The 25,500-nt window shown below is 42.4% G+C and overlaps 1 protein-coding gene across 12 annotated transcripts in view; it reads left to right on the top strand.

Moving 5' to 3' along the window:
• The window catches only part of ptprsa (protein tyrosine phosphatase receptor type Sa), a 214,242-nt gene that overhangs the window by 150,380 nt on the left and 38,362 nt on the right, over positions 1-25,500 (top strand). For 7 of the 12 annotated variants that reach the window (XM_058400387.1, XM_058400388.1, XM_058400390.1 and 4 more), the window contains 13 exons: positions 188-457; positions 708-1,289; positions 1,442-1,578; positions 2,891-3,035; positions 11,269-11,589; positions 13,274-13,467; positions 14,793-14,819; positions 16,346-16,463; positions 21,091-21,684; positions 22,581-22,675; positions 23,112-23,365; positions 24,169-24,256; positions 25,245-25,472. In XM_058400387.1, coding sequence (XP_058256370.1) covers positions 188-457; positions 708-1,289; positions 1,442-1,578; positions 2,891-3,035; positions 11,269-11,589; positions 13,274-13,467; positions 14,793-14,819; positions 16,346-16,463; positions 21,091-21,684; positions 22,581-22,675; positions 23,112-23,365; positions 24,169-24,256; positions 25,245-25,472 — 3,053 coding nt within the window. The remainder of the gene's footprint in view (positions 1-187; positions 458-707; positions 1,290-1,441; positions 1,579-2,890; positions 3,036-11,268; positions 11,590-13,273; positions 13,468-14,792; positions 14,820-16,345; positions 16,464-21,090; positions 21,685-22,580; positions 22,676-23,111; positions 23,366-24,168; positions 24,257-25,244; positions 25,473-25,500) is intronic. The other 5 variants (XM_058400394.1, XM_058400393.1, XM_058400395.1 and 2 more) reach the window with 2 other exon arrangements.

Here is a 25,500-nt window from a genome sequence, read left to right as displayed (position 1 = left end):
TCCTTATTTTGAGTTACACAATTTTAGAGTTTGTTCTCACTTTCTTATGATTTATCGTCCTCTCTTTAGACAACATCTGTGTTCTAAAGAAGGACTCATTTTCATCGCCCTGTCTTGTCACCTCTCTTTCTTTCTTTCTCTCTGTCTCTCTTTTTCTTGTTTTCCATCCTTCTCTGGGCATTTGCAGTCCGGCGTGTGCCCCCTCGTTTCTCCATCCTGCCCACCAATCACGAGATCATGCCAGGCGGCAGCATCAACATCACCTGCGTGGCAGTGGGCTCGCCCATGCCTTATGTCAAGTGGATGCTTAACTCGGAGGACCTGACACCGGAGGATGACATGCCAGTCGGACGGAACGTTCTGGAACTGAACAGCGTGCATGAGTCAGCCAACTACACCTGTGTGGCCATGAGCAGTCTGGGCATCATCGAGGCTGTGTCCCAAGTCATTGTTAAATGTAAGAGGGAACATGCTTGTCTCTTGGATTGCTGAACCATTTGGAGCATTTAAATGCTTAAAACAAAGAAAATATATTTATTTTACAATAGGCATATTTAACTTCCCATAGCATCAGCCATGACACAGCGTCTCGTTCCCTTCTCAAGGAACTGGGTTGCATTCATAACCTGGTGTAGATTTTTAGATTAAATGCCATTTTTGTAATGATGCTTTAGTAAATTTGAATTTTCCTTTTTACCTTCCTGCAGCCCTGCCCAAGCCTCCAGGAACACCAGTTGTTACTGAAACTACAGCCACCAGCATCACCATTACATGGGACAGTGGCAACCCCGAGCCTGTTTCCTATTACATCATTCAGTACCGTGCCAAAATCCCAGACAGCAAGTTCGAGACCATGGACTCCATCACCACCACTCGCTATAGTATCGGCGGCCTCTCGCCCAACACTGAGTATGAAATCCGTGTCTCAGCCGTGAACACTATTGGCCAGGGTCCAGCCAGCGAACCAGTGGAAGCCAGAACAGGGGAGCAGGCTCCTGCCAGTCCTCCACGGAACATCCAGGCCAGGATCATCTCCCACAGCACCATGATGGTACGCTGGGAAGAGCCAGAGGAGCCCAATGGCCAGATCAAGGGCTACCGTGTTTACTACACCATGGACCCTTCTCAGTCAATGAGCATGTGGCAGATCCACAATGTACAAGACAGCATGATCACGACCATTCAGAATCTTGTAGCCTCCGAGACCTACACTATCCGTGTGCTGGCTTTTACCTCAGTAGGAGACGGACCATTTTCAGATTCCATTCATGTCAAAGTGCTTCAAGGAGGTCTGTTGAGTACTCGTATTCTTGTTTTTTTTTAATGATAGCTTAAAGTTTGCTATAGAAGCTTTATTTTTATGAAGCATGAGTGTCCTGCGCATGCTGTTGTGTTGTTGTATGGCCTTTGTATCATGCTGTCACTCTGGATTGTCTCTTAGTTCCGGGACAGCCATCCAAGTTTCAGATTGGCGAGGTGTCGGACACCAGCATCGAGCTGACCTGGGAGCCAGCATTCGACAAAGAGGGGATCATTAGCTATGAGCTTCGTTATAAAGAAGGCAGTCAAGGGAGTCAGGTGCATTAGATTTTATCATTTCTATCCTATATGTAAGAAACAGTACACTAGGAGGTGTGCTGTTATAGGTAAATGATCAACGACATGGTGTGACAGCGTGAGTTAGTGTTGTCACAGATATTATTTTCCAATAACAGCACATCACAGTGTTTTATTCCTCTTGTACCACTTTGGACCTCTTATATATTCCTCTTTTTGTCCATTCCATCTAATGAATGTACAAGTTTCTGTAATTACGAAAGTCTGTTCATGTGGAGTAACCGTCTCTGTGTAAGTAGTTACTGTAGAAGCAATAGCGCATTAGAACAAATGCCTTGTTATGTGTTATGCAGCTGCACTACAGTCAGAGCTGCTGTCATTAATAAAACGTTTAATACCTTCTAACAAATCAGAATTAAGAATTGAACAGCGCTGTTATAAACTTCTTGCTTAAACCTTATAGGGTTTTATTGTTATCCTTCTCTTAACTCCAACATTGTGTTCACACTGGCAAATGAAAAACGTGATGGGAGATCTGTTCAATTTCTATGTACGTTTCAGACCTGGAGCTCTGATTGATTACATTAATGTTAATTATTTTGAATGTGGTAAAGTGACAAGCTAAGACCAAACACATTGTTTGACACAAAAATGGGGGGGGGGAAACCCTACATTCTCACTAGCAAGCAACGGAGTGTAACCATTTTCCACATATTTTCTGTATGTGTGCATGACACAAGGGCACAATTTCAGCAACAAGTGGTGTGCGAATTGAGATTTTCTCAATTCTATGCAAATTAGGTATGACACGGTATAGTAACAAATCCAAACAACTGGCTCAGTCTACCTACAATTAGTTCCCATTTTTCTGTTTGACATGCAATAATGGAAGAAAAAACATGGTTTCATTTTACCCTGGCATATGTACATGTGCATAGAGATTATGAAGAAAAATAACTCTCGGAAAATCACTGGTGCCTCTGATGAGTGCGCATGGTTAGTGCTTGCTTTGCTAATCTGTCAGCAAAGTTATTACAAAGCCTAGTATGTAAGACATAAATCAAACTTAAGTACATTTTAAACAGAAATGGTGTGTAATTATTATATATTGGGCTGTAGGCTTTGCATTTTGTTTACTGCCCTGACCACACCCACAAGCTGTAGTAGTACACACATACACCTGAGACAAACTACACAGCGCTTTCTAGAGTGACTGTTACTTATTAGTGTGAATGCACTATGAGTTATGGACAAAGCCCACTAAACACTGGACAAACTTCTATGTAACATATAATTCAATTTCACGTTTCACTTACTCTTCCCCAATAAATAGGTAACAAAATCATTCAGCCCGACTTCGTCCTATGTGGTGGAGGGTCTGCGACCGAACACAGAGTATTTCTTTACCCTGGCGGCTGTTTCCAACAAAGGCATCGGTGCCTTCACCAACGAAATCTCTCAGAAGACATCCCAAGCCAGTATGTACCTCTTTTACTTTCTTGTTACTGTTGGTTTTCAGAATTGGACACCTTTGCAGTGTGTTGTTTTGATGGTGAAATGGCTTTGGCCATATTAATTCCAAGCAATTTTATGTGACCAGTCAAAGTAACTCTGTTTGCAAGCGGGGTGTGTATCTCTCAATAAAGTCCCCAAATCCAGGGCATTGTAAATGTCAAGAGTGAATGTTAACAATTTGTGTGTGTGTGTGGTGTGTGTGTGCGTTCATGTGTGAGAGAGAGAGTCTCCTGTATGGTCATTTGAAGTGGCAGGGTCATACACTTTGCCTAGCCCTTTAAATCTACAAGGGGTATTATTCTATCCTGATGATGGGTTTTCAGTGGCTCACAAAAAGAACTGCTCAGTTTTCTGCTATATTATTGTGTGTGTGTGTGTGTGTGTTTGATGCTTTAGAATAACACAATGTCTATTGCTTTGTAATTAAATGTTTTCTACACAACATTGATTGTTTAATGTGAAAGTAATTACCGATTATTCTTTCCCAATAATAACAAGCTGACTTCTGATGCCTTTCTTTTCAGTCTGTCTTTTCACTAGGCTTGTGCAATATTAATTTATTTTTTCTCTAAAAAAAAAACTTCTTTTAATGGTTTAATTGATTTAATGTAAGACACACTCAAATAAAACCGAAAAATACACGTAGTGCTTTATATGTAAACTTCATGGACGTCACCACAGCAGCACATTACAGTAGTTCAGCCATTAAAGGATGACATGCAGGACTTGTGACCTGGGGTTTATGAATCAGTCTCAAAGAAGTATCTTATTATATACAGCAAAAAAAAAAAAAACTGCTAGCATTTTGGCTCATTCCACAGATTCATAGTGTTGGAATCCTTCGTGAAGTTCTGTTACCAATTTTGCACTTCATTCAGATGATGTGCTCGACCTTTTTCATCGATTTGAATCGGAAAAATTGCCAGTTTGAAGCATGACACTTTTGATTTGCACCAGTTCTGCCATTTTCTTCCCAATTACAGCCACCACTGATGAGTTCGTAACAAGGTGATTGAAAAGGTATTTTAAAAAGCTATTTAATAATAAATGCAGAGTTAACAAGAAAAAAAATGGAAATTGAGAGTAATATCTTGTGGAATTTAGACCATTTAAAAAGAGTAAATTCAAAAGTTGAAAAGTTGTACAATTAGTAATATGATATATAATTTTATATAATGTAATATAATATATAATTGGAGTAAATGTCACTGGATATTGTGGAAGTGGAAGATCCTCTAGGAAAGTAAGTTATATTGCACAAACTTAGTTTTTATTTCGTTTTCTATATAAGTAGAGATTCATGAACTAGATGATAAATATTAGCACTGATTATTTAGTTTAATGGATTCTTGTGTCTTCCTGCGAGGGTGGTGCCACTGGCTGTTCCTGCACAGTTCCTCCCTGTTTTTCTCTGCTGCCGTTTATATTTTTCAGTTTTCCTAAATGTGAAACCAACAGATCAATATGGTCACCTGTTTTCTTCCCCCTCCTTTTCATTCACCAGCAGCTAGTGCACCTTTTCTCGCTTGCGACCAAAATGCACAAAATGTCATTGACTCCAGTGTGTGCCATGGCTTTCCGCTGTGTCTGCTCCCTCTCGCTGAGTCGGACTGAAGGCCTCGCTGTTGGCGGCCGCCGAAGCCCTGCTGCTAGGCGGCGTGCATGTCGGGAAGACCAGTGAATTATTCAAAACCTCCAGCTAAAAATACACACTCAACTCCTGACTTCATGATTTGGAGTAGATACCCAAGTAATCGAGTAGTTAGTTTTTGTTACACATCTTTAGTACGGTCCAAGTGCCAATCTCCTGTGTGGTGTTAGGATGCCTGTGGTTTCAGAGTTGTCAGAGTGAATTAGCCCGAAATTGAAAACAAAAATGATTTCAGCAAAAGAAAGCCATGGCAGAAGGAGCCAGCAGTGTTTAAAACATCTTCTGTTTCCACTAGTGGAGTGTGTGTGGTGAAGCAACAAGCCACAGCAGATACACACACAGTAAAGGCTTGAACGTTAGAGAACACAGGCAGCATGCAGCACTCCTCATTGCCTGACGATGGTACTGTAGGGATCCTGTTAACACTTCCCTTCCCTGACCACTGGCCTAGCCTGGCCAGGCATGACTAACCTGTGTATGTCCACCTTCCCCATCTCAATATGTGTCTGTGCTTTGGTGGGTTTTTTATTTTGTTGTTCTTGTTTAATTTTTGTTTGTTTGTTTGTTTTTATGTGGTCTTAATATATCTTCACAACATATGTGTGTGATATATGTGTATATATTTATATGTTTCATATATTTGTTTCCTGCTAAAATGAAACCAAAGCTTCCATTTGTATGGCTCAATGTCACTTGGGTTTCTTTATTTCTTTCAGTGTCAGTTAAAGAGACTTTGGAGAGATTTTAGTTTGTTTTTTGTTTTGTTTTTTCTCCTTCTTCTTCTTCTTTTTTTTGTTGTTGTTGTTCCAGTCTATGATTTTTTTATGAGACACATATGGTTCACTTCACAAGAGAAGACAGCTTTCAGTGAGTTCCCTTACCCACAACTGGGTTTTCTTTTCCCTTTTTGCCACAACAGTCAGCAACTTCAGCCCTGTCCAACTTCCCCAGCAGCACATCATGTAGCATTCTCCAAAAAAAAAAATCCATTAAACTAAAGGTGAGAGTAAGTATCTCTGGGGGGCAGTTTTAGCCTTCTGCTTGGGACTGTGGCGCTCTGGAGGCCTCCACTCTGGCCTATGACGCCTTTCATGGTCTTTGCAGATGCACAATTTGGCTCTCAGAGAGCCCTCGCTCAAGCAGAAAACCAAAATAAAAAGATGGAGTCACTGTGAGAGAGGTCAGGAAGGTGACAGTCAGTCCTGTACAAAACAGCATCCAAAACACACAAAACCAAATCATTCTAGTGTGAATTCCTCAGAGGTAAGTGCTCGCTGTTTGGAAGAAGTCCTCTCTGCCGCTGCACTTCATGTCCTTGTCAGTGTGAATATTTTACTAGCCTAAAACTAGCTTATTTATTGTAAAATCCTGTGATCAGCAGCACAATTTTGCACGACTCAGTTTCAAATTTTTGACCGGATTTATGACACAGGTGTGTTTTTGTTGAAAATGTACTTCTACATCCAAAGTCTGTCACCAGCAGGGCTTTATGCCAGTGTACACACCTTTAAATTATGCTTCAGAGACTGCTGCAAGAGGCATCTGGAGATGGTTACAATTTCTGTGTCCTCTTAAGCTGCTTCTGCTTTGTCTGAATCAAGACTAAACAGGACTGCGTAGCTTGTTTATAGTCTGATAGATGACCCATACTTCTGTAGTTGGACGTGTGACCTGTCTTCCATAAATCACTGTGGTAAAAGCTCGATAGCGAGAAACGCAGGCCTGAGGGAAATCACTTTTCCCTACACATGCTTCCGGTTGTCCACGTGTCACACGCATGGATGGAGCTCCTACCGCTCTTCCATTTTTCTCACAATGGTTCCGATTACAATTTAGATCGAACAGGCTAGTCCTGACGGAGGTCGCCTGCAGTCCTGCTTGCAGCTCGTGACAAAGCTTTCCTGCTTCGCCGTTAATGGAGCGAAGAACCACAGGAATAAAGAGAGGTTGTCTTTCTTGAGTGCAGCCTCGCTGAACGCGAAAAACAAACTGCCGGCTGTGGCTGCAGGGAGATAACGCAGAGAGATAGAGGAGTCATCTTTTATCTTTCTCATCCTTTATGTCTTTCTCTCTCTCTGCTAGATATAGTTCCAATTACCTCGGTGCAGCGCTGCAGCCGCTATCATTAAACACACAATGCATCAGAACACTCACCTCACACATCACCGTAATGAGAAGACGCCTTGATTACTAGTACACGCTCAAGACAAAATGGCCATTAAGGTTAAAGCTTCCCATTCATGCAAAGCTCATTTCAAGTCAAAGCGGCAGCGTGGATTTCTCCCGAAACACGAGGAAGCAGGGTAAAACTTGTGTATTGTGTATCTTTTTCCTCTGTGGTGCCGTGTACAGTTTAAAGACTATCAAGTTGGAGTACAGTGTGTATCTGGAGGCCATCGTTGTAGGCTGTTGTGAGTCTGCAGTAACAAAGCAAAGCCCCCACTGACAGGCAAAGAGTACTTTTTCACCCCCACACATCCCCCAAACCAAAGCATTTACAGCTAATCACCAGAATAGTCTGGGTTTATTGTTATCCAAACACACCTTAAAGACAGGGGGATGTGTCGACATAACTGGGGGTCAGAGAGATAGACACTCCTGAGCCGGTCAGACGGGCGGCCAGAACGTTGGCCTCTGGGAAAGATGTTCAGACCGTGGCATTCACTTCAGACGTGCTGATGGAGGGTCCACACAGGCTGAGATCCAGAGACCCTGCTTCTGATAACACCCCTGACACCTCTGCATTTAGAGGGATAGATACAAATAAATGGCAAAAGACAAAAATCCCATTTCACTTCTAAACAGCTTCAGGACATCATGCATGGTTACACCTAGAGATTATAACAAAGCTGCCGGGGGCCATCACAGTGCCATCGCTCAAATCACAACAGCAGATCTTTCATGTTTAGCCAAACAAGCAGTTTAGCTTCCCACTTAGCTTAATTGCAGTAGGTTTTCAAATGTACTGGAATAATTCCGTTTGCCCATCTGTTTGACACAATTTATTAAATAACTGATGAACAAATGAATGTTTTTTTTTATTAATAAAAGAATGACATTAATTAACCCCGAATTCAGCAAAATACATAAAATTAACTTTGATAATAATAATTAAAATTATAGTCTAAATTAATTATATTAGTAAAAATACAAATAATAAGAATAACGTTTTAGTTGCATGAATGTTATGTGGGTTCAGGAGTTCTTAATGCGTAAATCATGGGCGATGAAAATGGGACTCCAGTCATATTGAGCAAGTAAATAATTATTGATACTTATCATGATCCTATTCCTGTTACCAGTAGGCAAAAAGATTATTTGGGGGGGCGACGACTGTGTTTCAGTACTTACAAGGCGACTAAAAGTATAACATGGGATCATCTGGGATTTTTTTGCATTACAGGGAAACGGCGCTGGCTAAGCTGCACAAGGTCAACTAATTTGTGATAAACAAACTTCTGAACTGAGTGTCTTATGTAGCATAAGGCATTAATAGAAGAAGTGCTACAAATAACACAAATAACCACCTTTAACCCAGATTTGTCCGTAGTCTGAATTTTCCCATCAGCAAAACCAAGCTGGACACACAATAGTGAATAACAGTGTAGGGAAAAAAGATGTTAACCTTGACATTTAGATCAGCAGTGAAACGGGATTCTGTCTGTCAGACGATGGGGTTTGGAGGATGTAAATATAGATGAGGGCGGGGCTATGAAGTGATGGAGGAAAGCAAAAAAACAGTGTCTCTCTCGCTCTCTGTCTCTCAGCCATGTGGACCCCTCAACCTAGTATAAGCAGTGTAGACTACTGTACAGTCCTAGCTAAAGCACTGGGACAATTCTCCCCCTCTGAGCACCACAAATCAAGACAAAGTCCAAATCTTTACATCTAAAGTCTGGACATGCCTCGAATATATCGCAAATCAATCCGGCTGCGGTCTCCGGTGCACTGATCCGGCATTCGGCTGAGAGGTTTTGTGAAGAAGGGGAGAGTTGATACCCGCCGGCTCAGGGAATATTGTTTCCTCGTAGTCGGGTGCTTGTGGTAAGAAAGTCTTTTTTTAAAAAACAAAAGTGTGTTTGATGGAAGCCAGGTACGTATGATGTAAAGGAAAACAATGTTGCTGTTTTTTTTATATATATATATATATATATTTTTTATTTTTTATTATATTTCTTATTTTCAGTTTGATGCCCAGCAGCTTTCCATGTATCTTATGAGTTGACATTTTGGATTGTAGTGTTTTTTGTTTATTTTTTTTACTTTCAGTCATTTATTTTGCAGAGGAATTCATTTTCCTGTAATCCCCTAGTCACATTTGAATTAATTTAAGCTTTTTTTGTTTGCAGAAGGTGTTCTGTTTGAAATTCCTATCATGTTGTTTCTTGATTTGTTTTCTGCAAAATGCCCATATCACGTTCTTTCACAAACAGAAATAACTGTCACTTTGATAATTAGCAGGGCTTTTTTTTTTTTTTTTTTTTTGCAAGGCAAGAAATAATTTTTTGGCAGAAACACCAGCACATAGCCTTAGCAAATTAACCAGTCACTGGAGGAGGTTAGAACCCCATCATCTCTGGTCTTTTAGAGATCACAGGCTGTGTGACATAATAAGATTACCACAGAGTTATCGTATCGATTCAGATCCTCATACACGTAGCCTTTGTAATATAAACTACAGACAGCACATGTTCATTCAGACTCTGATAAACAAGGACGCAATTTTCCTTAGAACCAGATAAGATCTTGCCTTCAAGTGATCACAGCATAATGTAAAAGGTAACCACTAGGGATGCGTCGATACCAATACTGGTATCAGATACTGGTGCTTATTTACTTGTACTCATTAAAAACGCAAGCCTAGTGTACTTTGTCAGCTCAGTAAATGTATGAAAACGCATTTTACTTGAAGAAAAACAGGAAAAAGGTACAATAACCTGGTTGCATAAGTGTGCAGACCCTCTTATATTTGGGAATGTAGCTGTCACATTCAATCTCATGCTCAAATGATCATACAGTAAATATCACACAGCTGCCATTAATCCCAAATAAAGATCATCTGTTTCTGTAGGACGTCCTTCACATCTTGACCGTTTCATCCGACTGCTGAAGAAGAGCTTAAAAATCAGGCATGCTCTCTCACTTGTTGAAAGTCATTGATCAGGAGTATAAAAGAATTTCCAAAACATGGAACACCATAAAGGCCATCATCAACAAACAGAGAAAATGCAGCATCACAGTAACATCACCAAAAACAGGATGTCCCTCGAGAATTTATAAAAGACAAAAACTGACCAGGGAGGCTACCAAGAAAACTACAGAAGGAGGAGAGGAGGCAGGAATATCTGACAAGTACTGATTACTTCCTGAACATGACAACAATCTCTAGTGTCTGGCTATAGTGAAGGCTGGCTAGACGGAAGCACTTTCCCAATAAAAAACTCAACTAAATCTCCCCAAACCATGTGGCAAATGTGTTATGCTTTAATGAGGCCAATTCCAAAAGGTATAACAATTGCATAATTTCTGAAGGTATGTTTGGTGCAAAAATGATCATCATACCCACATCGCAGCATGGTGGTGACAGCATTATGCTTAGGGCTGCCAGAATTGGGACTTTTATCAAGCTAAAGGGATTTTAGTGCAAAACCTTCAGGTGTCTCCTAGTAAACGGAAGATGAAAAGGGATGTCACCTTTCAGCATACATCCAGCAACAAAGGAATGGCTGGACCAAAAGACCGTCACTGTTTTTAAAGGACCTAGCCTGTGGGGTGACCTGAAGCAGACTGTGGACAGGATATGCTCTTACAATTTGATGGATTTGGAAAGTTTCTGCAAGAAATGCTGATAGACTCTTACCCAAAAAGTCTGAGTGGTGTAATACAATCGAGAGGTGCTGATATTCAACAAAGCATTAGTTTAGGGGTGTGCACACTAATGCAGTAGTTTTTATTTTTCCTTTATGCCCTAAAAATTTTGTTATATATTGTAATTTCATACTGAAGATAGAAAAAGTTGACCTGATTTATCCTGGTTTAATTTTTTTACATCCCAAAAACCTGCCATATTAACAAGAGTATGTATCAGTTGCAAATAAAATTGTCTATAATTGATTAATACTAATTGATGAGTAGGATACACTTTTCAGTATTGCTATCAGTAAGCACTAAAACCATGTGCTGATCCTTCATCTGACAATCATGGCATCAGTGTCTGCTATATCCGTTACTCAGCACCTCATTTGTGAGGTGGTAAATATTTCTGGTCGAATCTTAGCCCTGTGGTCTAGTCAACCTTTTAAAACCAGCGCGGTTTCATCTTTCATTATTATGCATGTCATGTTACATTCCTCTTCTGTTCCCATTTGCATTTGCCCTTTGAATCAGTTGATTCTTCCTATTTTTTTGCCTTATGTTTGGTACTGTCGTGGCTTGTTTTTTCAGTTTGGTTTGTTCCCTTTTATCATTTTCTTTTTCTCTTTCCCATCTTTTCGTTTTTTGTTTCCCCTCCCTCCCTCCTTACCCTCCCCTCCCCGCCTGCGCAGAGCCATCCGCCCCCCCTCAGGAGGTTAAATGCTCCAGCCCTAGCTCCACATCTCTGCTGGTAAGTTGGCGCCCCCCGCATTCAGAGAGCCAGAATGGCCCGCTGGTCGGGTACATAGTGCGCTATGCAGTGGCAGGGGGCGGAGCTGGGCTCGGGGTCGGCGCTGAGACCACGGAAGAGCTGCAGGCACCAGCAACCGCCACCGAGATAACGCTGCAGCGACTGGAAAAGTGGATGTCGTACCGCGTGAGTGTGGCTGCAGCCACTGCTGTGGGCCCGGGACCAGAGAGTGCAACACTGCTATGCCGCACTGACGAAGACGGTACGAACCACACCCCATCATTGCCTAACCTTTTTGTCGGGGTGTTGATCTATAGAAACGAGTAGTTCTATAATATCGAATAGACTCCCCGCCCTTGCACTTCTGTAATTGAAGGGTATACAGTAGCCTTATCTAGTTCGTCCTCACAGTAATAAAGTCTAATTAGAGGCTGTTTAAATTCCCTCAAAACTACAGTAGGCTGTAACGGCTCTTCTCAAGTCAATTAGTGGAACAGTGGGTTCCAAGCAAAAACACTGCTTTTACCCACTCTCGTTTTATTTCTCCCTATTTCTTGGAGTCACCGAAGCAGACAGGCAACTTATGAGCTCTGAAATGATCTTCAGCCAGCTGCCGGTTGTAAGAAATTGTGCCCGACATCCCTGGCGACAGCAGTGCTCCAGGCTGAGTGACAGCTGGAGTTCAGGGGACAAGCTGCTAATCGATACACAATGCCCAGCAGTTCCCCCACCCTGCCTGGCGCTCATACACATGCTCCGTGATGGATGTGTGTGTGTGTTGGGGAGAATGTTCTGGGGTTTCCAGCATGGAACTCATGCAGGCCAGATAGGGAGCACTGGGCCCTCTAGGGTTCATTTACTTTGTTTGCAAACAAAGGAGTAAAAATTTGAGTGAGACATTTTAAAGAATAAATACATGCATTTTAAAACAATCTGCTACGTGCTAGAGGTAGATAACATGGCAGAACGATCATATAACAACACGATACGTTATATGCATAACAATATGTTTGTTTTTAAAAAAAGGGAAAATTAAAAACATCAGTTTTGAGATTGAATCAGTTTTATTTCACTGTGAGTAACAGAAGAGTTATATTGTGTTTTGTCACATCATAATATAAATATGATACTAATATTATAATTTCACCATTACCACACATACACCCCCCCCCAAGTAAATACAGAGCGAGTGTTTTATTGACAGTGCCGAGAACCTTTCCGCTCCTGAGAACGATACACAATAAAGGCAGCATTTAAACGGCAAGGCTTCATATAAACAGATTTTTCATTAGCTCTCGGATCCGAGGCTGCGGGGCGACAGGAGGCAGACAGTAGATTGTTCAGCGGGGAGCAGAGAACAGCGATAAAGCAGGAGCAGCTTGAGTATGAGTAAAGGCAAGAGATTTGATTTCAAAGTCCCTTAAGTCCGTAAGTGCATTTGAGACTTGTATCACCTAATCGGATGGTAGTTGCGCTGAAGGCAGCAGGAAAGCGTTTCTGCGAGACGCCGGTGTCAGTAGCCTGTAGGTGGATGACTCCATCATAATAACAGCAGTCAGTAAAAAAAAATAGCATACAGAATTGATCTGTTTTGTCTCTACCTTGAAGCAGCTTCTCTGCGTTTGTCCCTTTGTCTGCTGTGGCGCACATAACAATATGCATAACAGTTAACAGGATTAACTCATATAAACAGGATTTTAAAGTAATTTTTAACTCAGATCAAACCGAGATTGAAATCAGGATCATAAATCAAATAAAACCAAGATTCTTACTCAATACCAGGATTTTAACTCAAATACAACCAAGGTTCTTACTCAAAACCAGGCTTGTGACTGGGATTCTAACTCGAATAAAACAGGGATTCTAACCTCGAATAAAGTTCTGTCTGCAATAAAACTGAGATTTAACTCAATAAAACCAGGATTCTAACTCTGATTTTCCCACAGTTCCCAGCGCACCCCCTCGGCGGGTGGAGGTGGAGGTGATCAACTCCACCGCACTAAAGGTGATGTGGCGCTCGTTGTTGCCCGGGCGACAGCACGGCCAGATCCGTGGTTACCAGGTGCACTATGTACGGGTAGAGAACGGCGAGGCACGCGGGCTCCCGCTCATCAAGGATGTAATGTTGGCCGACGCCCAGGTACACACCCCTCACACACTCTTCACACTGCTCAAACACTCCATCCACTTCTCACATGGCTCACACACTGCTTACCCATTCCTCACACACACACCTTCTTTTAAAATGCTTAAAAGTTAAAAAGAATCAACAAAAAAGCTAATAATATGCACATGACCGACAAGCTCAGCATACAATAAAATTCAGGAAAATGTAAAAGTATATGAAGTGTATTACAGAGAACAGGCATGGGTTAATGCAACTACAAACATGCATATCTCAATATGTTAAAAAGCTGAAACACGTTTGTTTGTAACTACAAATATGAAGAAAAGCATGTTGCAATTGTAGCTTCATCTTGAAGCTGAACCACTTAAAGATTTGGCGTCACATCATCAGTACCAAGCTCCAGGAGGAGGCGTGGCCTTGAACGTAATGGCGGAATTCTATAAAGCTAATTATATTAATTATAAAGTCATAAGTTGTAATATGACACACAGCTTTATCTCTGACTGTTACAAAGTGCTGACACGGGAGACTCCTTCCCGAAATGTTAAATAAACGTCTCCTCACAGGAAACAAATATACGATCTGTCTTTGATAAACAACAGGTTCAGTTTATTACTAGGCTTTGATTATGTAAGCTATCTTTTATACAAGCCTATGAGTTGTTGCTATAGAAACAATAACATATTAGAATTTGAATAAATACTGCTGTTATAAAGATTCACTCTCTGACCTGAGAGAGCCAAGCGATGTCTTTTAAGGGATTGCAGATTCCTCAACCTAAGAAAGTGAATTTCAGACAACAAGTACGTCTTAGCGAATCAAAAAAAAAGGGGGGGGGGGTTCATTTTTTGGTCAAACTATTCCTGGGGAATTTCTCTATCTGAGAAACCCACTCGCCTACTCTTCACTATACCCCAAAGCCACTTTGAGAAAGTTCTCTCCCAAGATCCATGCGTGCGTTAATGGAACTGAACGTCCATAAGTGACTATAAATTAATGCACGCTTTATGGCTAATGCAAATCTGTAGTAGACTCGCAGATGTGAAAAATCCAGTTGATGGAATACATACAGAGCGGACATGCAGAGTGCAGAATCCTTGAACAGAGCAAATTATTGGCTGCTCTTATCTGTGAACTTTTTTCTCCCTCTCCCTTTACATCCCGACCTACTTTTCAAGCGTGCTTCGGAGTGCTCTCCGCTTCAGTGCCACTCTCTTCCTCTCTGTTCATGCCTCTCTCTCTCTTTCTCTCTCTGTCTCTTACTTTTCTCTGTATGTCTCCTTTTCTCTTTCTGAAATTGCTTTCCCATGCTCTCTGCTCTGGGTGGGGGGAATCAGTGGGAAACGGACGATACAGCTGAATACGTGAGTAAAGAAAGTGAAGCAGAGCATTCTGCGTGGTCGTGAAGCTCACGGTGTTGCATCACTCCCTACCGAGGGTCACTCTCAGCTGAGATGGAATTTGATTCGGATTTGATCTGAGAGCAGTGTGTCAAGCAGCAGTGTCAGTCAGAACACTCCACTGATGATGCACAGAGGGGGTGATGCAACATGAAGAGCTCATTAATGTCTCTGTGTGTGTGTGTGTGTGTGTGTGTTGTTTTGCAATGCAGCTCTGAAGTGTGTGAATATGAATATTGTGTCACACTGAGCTCAAGAGAGATAAACAATAATCTCTTGACCCACTAGAAGTCTTTTTTTGGTTTTCGTGTTTGTGGTTTTTTTTGTGCTTTTGGATGCAGCAGTAACCCATCACTCACACATTTGCATGATTTCTGTCCGTTGTTTGTTCCAGTCTGTATTAGGACCCACACTTGGCCGTCTTTCTGTTGTGCCCGGCGTTCATTTCTGCCTCTCTCCTAATCTGCGTTAAAAGGACGCTGTGAATTCTACAGCCATCATATTAGATTATGAACCCTGATGACAGGAAGTGTGCATTGCTCAGCGCTCGCAGACCGGAAGTGCTCACACACATACGTATCTCTGCACGCTCGCTTCTCTTTTCCAAGCTCCATGACCAATCACAACACTTTGCACCTTTCTTATACCACATTGCTTTGTTACTAAGTATAACAATGTGCATACAATCAGGTCACAGAAGCAGTTTCAGCGCTCTGTGTTTTCAGCCGCTAAAGCTACAGAGAATGGAAACAACCTCCTCATTAGCAAAGTGTTTATTAATTCTTATTTATACTTCTATAGTCTTGTTAAGGTTACGTAGTTTGCTTTGTGTGAGCACTTAAGGCACTCAGGTCAACTCTTTTTCTGTAAATAAATGCTAGTATGAAAGCAGGCTTGCTGTTATCAAATGATAAAAAATAAGAGAATAATAAAAATTGAAATGAGAGAAAAACTAATCTGGAAATTAAAAAAACGGGGGAAAAAAGAGAAAAGCATTGTGCATTCTTTTAGAGTCGGGTCTAAGTGACACCCGGGTGAAAATAACTAGCTACCCAAAGCTTGTGTGACAGATTAGCAGCCGTTCAGCGAGAATTCATTACTCAGCCCGGGTATTTGCTCAGGCTCCTCCGGCATTAATTCCTCTCTGCTCATTTTCTAGAAGGTTCACGAGACAGAGACAACCTGAGAACTTTACTTAAATCTGCTTTTCTGAGGGACTTGCAATGCCAAAGTAGAGCCAGTGTTTGGAATTTATTCCCCCATTCCACATCCCTGTTACCTCCCAAATGATGCAGGGATTCTAATTATATTCTGCAAGAAAACTAACAAGAAAATGTACGCAGTTGCCAGAGTGGGTGAAATGAAAGCTGTGGCAGCGTGTACGGCCTTCCCCTTAGACGTGTAGCTGTGTTTTTTTTGTTTTTTTTTTAATGACTTAAACCCAAAGCACCTACACAGTCTTTTTCCTATTTTTCATGTGTTTGCTGCAGGAGATGGTAATCGGGGGCCTGCAGCCAGACACCACCTACTCCATCACAGTGGCAGCCTATACCATCAAAGGCGATGGAGCACGAAGCAAACCCAAACTGGTGGTGACCAAGGGAGCAGGTGAGTGCTAATGCAGTCATCATCATCTCACACACACACACACACACAAAGAGAGAGAGCCCCACACACTGCCTGCTGCCACCTCCAGCAGCCAAATGAACCCTGGGGAAAAACAAGAGACACGAACAGAATACATAAGGTGCTGGAGCATGGAGAGACAGCAGTAATAACACGGGGTGTGTGATGTAGGTATTATCTGTTCTGTGTGAGCTGCTGATTACACCTGTGAGATTTTCTTATTACAGATAACGGAAGGGGGCAAAAAGAAAGTGCAATATAGGTTATTGCAGTTGTTTGTTCGCGGGTAATTTGAAGGTGCTTCAGACTACAGCTATATTTTAGGGCTTTAGAAATGTGGAGTCAGGGCTGGGATAAAAGTCAGGACCAGCGTGGATTTGATGATCTCGATCCTGAAACAGATGTGTGGATGATTAGTAAGTCAATAACAAACAGCATCACCAGAGATTAGAGGCTCTGTGCTGTGCTGTTTTAGTGAGATGAGTATCTCTTCTCCTGAGATGATGCAGTGTGCATCTCAATATACAACGTGTGATAGACAAGCAGGACACACCTCTTTCACTGGTATAAGCAGGCACAGGGGACACGCCCTTTTTCACTATAGGCACAGAGAGTCCGTGCGTTTTGCACTCCACATAGCACTACATTCACTAGAACTGACAGGAATAGAAGCCACGCCTTCATTTCATTAATACTGACAGCCACATAGGCCACATGTGCGGTCACATCAGCCACAGACACAGTTTCACCAAGAATGATACTCACAGAGGCAACACTTTCTTTTCGTTAGAATTGTTCAGCATGGAGGTCATACTTTCTTTTCACCAGGTTTTGACAGATACAGAGGCCACCTCTCCTTTACTAGAACTGACAGGAATTGAGGCAACGTCTCATACAGAGTCTACACCTTTGTTTAAATTATACCCAGATGCCATACCACTTTTACATCTGCAAGACTGTGCACATTGTAGTGGTAGTGCACTGATTAGAGCCTGTGAATCTTTGCACTGTCCATATCTTAGAGCTGAGAGCAGGAGGTCAGGGCAGCAGTGCAGGTTGCAGGTCAGAGGAGACTCAGGAACACATCAACGGCATGTTTTTGTTGCCGGTGAGAGTCTTAGCTCTGCCGTGATACGTCTAGAGTGTGACAGGTACGCATATCGCAAGTGTCATTGTGTGACAGCTCCACTGCAGCTGCCCATCACACTCATCACACACACTCACACACACACACACACACAAAAACTCAGACTGATATGCCTCAGCCACACACAGGATCTCAAAAAAGCACGCTCGTCGTCCCCCAGTCCCCCCTCCTTTTCTCATTTCTGAGAGTGTGGAGAAAGAGCTTAAACAAAATAAATAAATATATGAAGCGAAAAAGAGAGGAAGCGGAAAACGGACTTAAGCCCTTCTTGGGTAAAGAGCATCACGGTCTTTCATGTGACAGCAGGGCAGGGCGGCTCGGCCAATGGGCGCTCAGAGGAGGCACTCCAGGCACTTTCATGCTTCATATCGAGGGTATTGTGCTGTCAGACAACTTAAGCCTGCGCCTCGCTTTTTAAATGCTCATGGACTCTCCACGGCCTCCACCTTTAGCCTCCCATCTGCCAATCAGAGATAGACTTCAGGGCTCCAGATGCATGCTAATCATCCAACTGGGGGCCGAGCCATGCCCATTGTACAGCGCTGCCTCAGATTTACACTAAAAATGGATTAGTCTAAGGGTCAGAGACAAAAAGAAGTGTGTGCTGCATGTCAGAACGTATAAGATTTAATGCTAAAACAGAACATGACTTTTATTGACTCAAGAATATAAAAGATTTAAGTCATAAACGTAAAACTTTAATCGTTTTTTAAGTGCAATTCACATCCTTCTTCGAGCAAAGAATTATAAAAGAACAATCTAGGAGATGTGACTATGGCAGGAAACTATGAAGTTTTTCTCATGCTCAACTCTTCCAATGTTGTTTTTGTACATTCAAATGCCTTTTGTACAAAAGAATGATATTTTATTTTTGACAAGCCGTTTTGTATAAAGCCATGAAACTCATTCATATTTCATTTTAAAATTTCCGCTATTTTGAAAATCTTTCTTCTCTTTTGAATCATATACGATGTAATAAATGGATCAAGCTGAGAAAAGAGATTAGAAAATTGGGAAAATTTACCTGTCTGAATTTGTTTTTCTGCACTTTATTCATCATGTCCCTGAACAATCCTGATCATGACACACATGGCACTGTGTGTGTGTGTGTTTTTTAAAGCGGATCGTGAAATCACAGAGGAGCTTTTTCAATATAAAGATTAGAGTAGTTTACAACACCTTCATCTCCACAGCAAATGTCCCTGTATTGATCTGTTTGATGCTGCATGTTGTCCAAGAGGAATGACATGACTGTGATTGATGTGGATGCTGTTATTGATCTGAAAGCATTGGGTTGTTGATTTGAGCTCCGTCTAAGACTAAAAAGTATTTATTTTTATTAGACATTCAGATATGACAGGAAGTAAAGGTCAAGGATTTAAGAAAAAATCTATCCTGAAACGCAGTAAATGTTTCTTTTTGAATGTTTGTGGTGTGTTTAGTGCTTCTGGTATTAATTTGCTGGTTGGTGCTGTGTTTTTCTTGTTCCTGTGAGAGATTAGCGGTTGTATCTGATGGCAAAGGGAACATCATTATTATTAGCACAGTTATAGTGGAGTTTTAAGAAAAAAAAATATTCAACAATCTCAGAGTCAAGTTTCCCAAAACAACAAAGCAAAAGCTTTTTTATCAGACTATTTCCCGGTGAAGTTGAGAAATTGAGCACAGGAGAGGTGATACAAGACGTTGGTGCAAAAAATGGACTTGAAGATCCAGAATGCAGTGCAGCTATACAACGTAGTCCCGACCAAACACAACCACTTTCAGTACAAAGATTCCTTTGCAGGTTGTTCATCCTAAATTTTTACCTTCAAGAAAAACGGTATCCATATTTTCACTGTTTTTAAAATGTGATTAAATGGAAATGTTTGCCCACAGCATGTATCTGGAATTAATACAGTACAGGAAGAAACTGACACGACAACTTCTGAAGCCCAGCATAACTCACTGTGAAGCTTAGAATTAATTCCTCCATCATCAAAGGGCTTTTTTTTCCCCCTCCTTTCCCGATCGCTCCTCTGTCCTCCTCCCGGCTCCACTGGAAATGAGAAGGGCAGTTAGGGAGCTGGAAATTAGAGCGCCAAAGAGAGAGAGGAAATGAAAGTGAAACCCAATCCGTTCTCAATCAGCGGCTGTGTGTCAACAGCAGCCATTAATGCAGGCTGTGATGGGAAACGTGCCTGGGGCCATGGAGTGAGGGATTGAGAGAGGTGTGCGTTGGCCAGCACACTGGGCTGAAGTGGAGTCGGCGTTTACCGCCTCAATCACGGAGACACTGACCCCCGCCATCCTCGCCTTGCACCGTATTGCACCATGTCCCTCATCACCTTCATCCCTCCCTTTCCCTCTCACTTCTGAGCCTCTTCAGTTCCTCTCCTTCATCCTTCTGTGGGAATGATTTACTTCGGTGGATTAAGTCTTTATTAAAAAATGCTTCTTTAAATACAAGCACATTTCTTTTTAATGGTTTGTGCTCATTTAAAGTTGCTCTGTTAATGATTATAGATTGTTGAAATGTGCAGTTAGGAGTATGACAAAAGTGCGTATATTCAGGGGTTTTTTTAGGGACAATACAAAATAAAAGTCACAGTCACTGTGCCTTGAAAATGCTTATACTACAGAATGAACATAGACATTTTTCATGATGGACATAAATTATGATTTTTTTAAAATCAATTCAGGATCATACTGAACCAAGGTCAATACTTTGAAAACTTTTAACATTGAAAATCAAGATCTTATTTTGGCACCATGAATCAAATTTGAAGAAATCACAACATGACACGACACGGCAATAAAGCCATCTCTCAGCTCTGCAATGACCCTACACTCAGGTTACTGTCTGTGTGAGCTTCAGTGTTTTCCCCATGTCCATGTGGGTTTCCTTGGTGCCTCAACATAGTGCTCATGCATGTGAATGTTTGTGTGCTTGGTCCACTACAATGGACTGCCATCCCCTCCACCTTAAACCCAGTGGCCAGGCTCTGGACCCACCTCCACCCAGACCAGGATAAAGCAATTACTAAAAATGAATGAATGAAGTGTCTGTCACCCCATAACATCTGCATGTTTTTGAACATCTGCTCTGTGAACCAGTCAGTGTGTGAACACTCTTTATCTGGTTCTAGGTCTAGGTTTCTGCATAAGAGACTAGTGGCTTAATTTATAATCAGGTATAAATGATGTGTTTGTGTTCAGCACCACTGGCACTCACAAACACTCATCTTGTTCTACCAACTTGTCAGTCAAATCCATGTGACTTTTAGCGCTATCAATCTGTACATCTGGAGACACATCTCATTAAGGCTCTTTGTCATACTCACTCCATCACTCTATCATGTTAATTATTGTTATACAGAGGGACAAATGCGTGTAATTGCTAATTATTATTGCTATTCATTTTCATGCTGTTATTAGTATGTAAATGTATTACATTAATGTGTTTTGTGTGTTTTTCGCCAGTACCAGGCCCTCCCTCCCTCTGGATCCATCAGGACTCAGAGAGCTCTGCTGTGGTACGGTGGCTCCCTCCAGAGATTGTCCCTCCTGGTCTCAACCTCCTTGGTTATCGCCTCCAGTTTGGCCGTAAAGATGTCCCGCCATTGGCAACGCTGGAGTTTGCATCACATGAGCGTGAGTTCCCTGTGTCCAGCATGCACCGGGGCGCCACCTACATCTTCAAGATTTCAGCCATGTCGCGCTCTGGCTTCGGCGAAGAGGCCAAGCAGGAGCTGAGCCTTGACGAAGAGGCGCCACATGGCTACCCACACCTCAGTGACGCTTCTAATGTCACCTGCTGCTCGGTGCAGTTCTCCTGGCTGCCTCCGGTTCTGGCCGAGCGCAATGGCGCTATCACAGAATACACACTGGCGTACCATGAAGCGGGCACTGTCAGCATGCCCCTGGAGCTGCGCTTGCCAGCCACTGAACACAGCTACACGTTGGACAGCCTGAAACCGGACTCTGTTTATGACGTCAAAATTCGCGCACACACCAGCGTAGGTCCCGGGCCCTACAGCCCGACCATCCAGTATCGCACAGTGGCCCTCGTCACAGGTAGGGCTTGCTTTTCTGTCTCTCTTTCTCCGGAAAACCAAAACCAAAAATCCAGACAACATCACAACCCCTGCACTGAAAATCCAAGCACCTACACCGTGAATCGATTATACTAACGCGGGGGGACGTTCACTAACCCCAACCAAGGTAAAAGTCGAGTCAGTAAGTTAAAAGTCAGTCAGTTTTGAAAGGGAGGAACGCCGAACTCGCGAGGTAAGTGCTGAAAGGTCAGACACGCTTCTCACAGTGCAAGAACACACACACCCTAATTTAGCCACGCCCCCTCAGGTATGGCCAGGTAGGAGCTGAGAGGAGAGTCGCATCTCAGTTGTAGGCAGTGTTAATGCAGATTTTTTGAATTTGTTTCTTTTTGCGTCTTGTTTTTTTTTTTAAAGTTCACCCACCCTTTCCCGTCCTATTATGGTTTTGTGGCATGGAAACCCAAGACACTCCTAACAGCTGTAGGCATGCTGTGATTTGGGCTGTCCTCTTGTCCCTGCCTGACTCAGTGGGGCAGTGCCAATCCAGAGGGAACCCAGAAATGGAGAAAGTCTGTCTCTGGGGTTTGTGGTAATTTCTTAGCCACTCTGGGTTGGTAGGGTCCATCTGACCAGGCTGAGTCGTATGTCATCCTGTGTTCCATGGGTCTGTGTCCACAAGTTGGGAAGTGTCCTGTTCTGTTTGTCCTAACACCTTTAATCACCTCCTTCACAGCGATCACCACACACCACGTACTCGTCGGAACCCATCGGGAATAGAGGCTTCCAGTCTCTTTTTCTCACTGTCTCTCGCTCTCTTTATTTCCTTGTTTTTCTCTTCATTATCCCTTGTCATCTTGACTAAAGCAGCTGTCTGTTTCTTTTTTTTTCCATTCTTATCCGCATTCGTGCGGCCAGATGTTCCTAAAAACTTCACAGTTAAGCTGGTCACCAAGACAACAGTGCTGCTGGCATGGAAGTTTTCTGACAGCCGCTACCCATACCGCTGCATGGTGAGTGAGACAAAACCAGATCCTCAAAACAACAGTCTGAAAGTGTCACATTTATACATGCATATATCTCTATGCATAATTTCTAATCTATATCACATTTTTCTTCCAAGCTGCAGAAATCCATTCAGATTTAAAATACTTTACACTGCCCATTTAGTTACACTGACAGTCATCCGTGCAAATTCACCACAAGAAGAAAAACAAATTTGTTTTGCAGCATTACAGTACGCCACTAAACGCTGTCTCACATCCAGCCTGAGACGGATTACATGCTATTATATAGTTATCCATTATGTGCTAAGTGCAACCTGAGGCCTTCGTCATTATATAACAAAAGGCCAGCTGGACACAGGATCAGCACTCAGAGACACTCTTTCACTTGAGGTCCTTCACCTCTATCCTTTAGTAAGTCGTCTTCGATTTCTTCCGGCCACAGATCGAATACAACCGCCAGAAAGTGGACATAGATGCCCGCATGACCAAAGCTCTTATCACCAACCTGCGGGCCAACAGCACCTACGAGTTCCGCATCACATGTCTGGACAGTGGCGACGGAGGCCCCAGACACCGGCTTGTGGCTCGCACCGCTCCCTCCCTCCTCAACAGCAAACCAGAGCTGGACGTGAGGAGAGAACCGGACAACACGGTCACTATCATCCTCCCTCAGCTCGAGACCAGGGACACAATCAAGTGAGCATCGTCCACATCTTTCTCACTCTCAATCACTCTGAAATCAAAAAAATAAATGTTAACCGGAGGCTGCTGCCTTACTATCAACTGCATTTAGGTTTACTTGAGGATGGATCTTGAACTAGTGGGATTCATTCTATGTAACTACTCTAGATTTCAGTTAGAGTAGTTATTACTTAACATTACATACATAACATTAATAGCTAACTAGATGTTCCACTTAATCTCGAATCTGGGAATTTAAAGCTTGCAGCATTATGCTAGTCGGCTAACGTGAGTGATTATGTGTTTACCTTCTCAAAACATTCTAATATGTTGATGATCGAAAGCAAACACTTCTATAATCTCATTCAAAAGTAAAGACTATTGTCTATACTGTCGACTATGAAGAGTATTGTCAAGAAATAAGTCAAGAGGATGTTTGCTTTGGTTTTTCCTACTCAGTATGTTAGAAGTTAGTTATGGGCTTTAGTTGTATACAACATTTGGTCTTACACAGAGAACAAAAATAAAGATGCTGCCTTTCATAAGGACCGGGTTTATCTCAGGACAGTGCAAATGCTACCCAGATATTGTAACGCTGGAGCTTTCTTCTGATTGGAACTCTGTTTGGCTGGATTTAGTTTGCTGACAATCATTTGAGTGGCTTTGTGCCAAGTCTCACCCTGACTGTGACGGTAAAGTGTAATTGTGGCACAGAGCCGGATCTGTATCGGAGACAGTCACTGCTCCAGTGCCGGACAGCTCTTACTTGTGGTTTTATATTATTTATTCATGTGACATTTTACCTGTGCTATTTACAGATCTGTCTATGTGGTAGTGGTTCCACTGAAGAAAGGCAGAGGGCCGAATAGACACATCAAGAGCCCTGATGAAATGGATCTGGAGGAGGTACACAGCAGTGAAATTCCCTGTCTGAATACTGTGTGAATATTTACATATGCAGAAGCAAAAAAATGTACATTCCAGCATTTACGATCCCATGTTCTACTTTTGGTTACCTAATGTGAGTCCACAGAAACAAGATTTGGTGTTGCTTGATGGGGAAAAGGCTCCATTAATACATCAATAACGTACCTTATTTTTCACATTGCTATTTCTAATTAAACAATCCTAAAAAAATACCAACAATCTGAAAAATACTAAAGTGTCCTTGAAATTTATATTAAATGTAACTGTAGGAAATTGTTACATTTAATATAAATTTTGAGGACACTTTAGTATTTTTTGGATACACTATTTTTTGGCACACTTCTTGGAGTCTCTGGTGACAAATCAAATCTGAAGCATTAATATTTCCAATAAAGTTATGTAATGAGATGCACATATACACAAATGTGCCGATAGCCAATCAGATGGAAGCCTCAGAGATTCTGAAGATCTGTGGGCGGAGCATCTGTGCATAAAACTAGTTCCACTGCAAATGTTTAAACATTTAAAGTGATTAAAGTCTCATCCACACGCCAAATCAGTCCCCAACACAACACAGTCCCCAGCCGAGCATCCTTGTTACCTCAGGAGAGCTCAGGCTAGACCGAGCCAAGCGTTTCCGAAGCTTTCCCCCGGGCCAGGGGAGAGCCGAATTACTCTTCCTCTTCTTCACCACTCTGGGATGCTGCTAGCCACTCAACCTTGAGCCGTGACTGCCACAAGGGTATATTGGCTACTGAATGATTCGTTCCTTCATTGTTTTTTCTCCGCCCTTTTCTTCTCCAAAGCAGATGACTCATTCCATTTTAATCCGGGCTCACAGCCAGCAAATATCCCATTGACTCCAGACCAGAGGGAGAATTAAGATGAAAGAGCTTAAAAATATTTTTACAGGATGAATGGGAACTTCTGTTGTCCTATAGATTTTTCCCTCTCTGTCTCTTCTCAGCTGTTGAGGGACGGGAACGTGAAGCAGAGACACACGCGCACAACACGACAGCTGCGCCAGGTAGACGTGAAGAAGCCGTACATCACCGCCAGCTTTAAACCCAGCAACATGCCCCCAGCCTTCACGCTGGGCAACCAGATTGTCTACAACGGCTATGAGAACCGTGCTCTGGAGCCGGGACAGGACTACATCTTCTTCCTCCTGGCCGAGCTCAACTCCACCAGTGCGGTGAGTGGAAACGTTCAGCGCTCTCACT

This window comes from Hemibagrus wyckioides, linkage group LG10, assembly GCF_019097595.1.
Source record: "Hemibagrus wyckioides isolate EC202008001 linkage group LG10, SWU_Hwy_1.0, whole genome shotgun sequence".
Taxonomy (NCBI): Eukaryota; Metazoa; Chordata; class Actinopteri; order Siluriformes; family Bagridae; genus Hemibagrus; species Hemibagrus wyckioides.
This window is presented reverse-complemented; position numbering and strand designations above follow the sequence as displayed.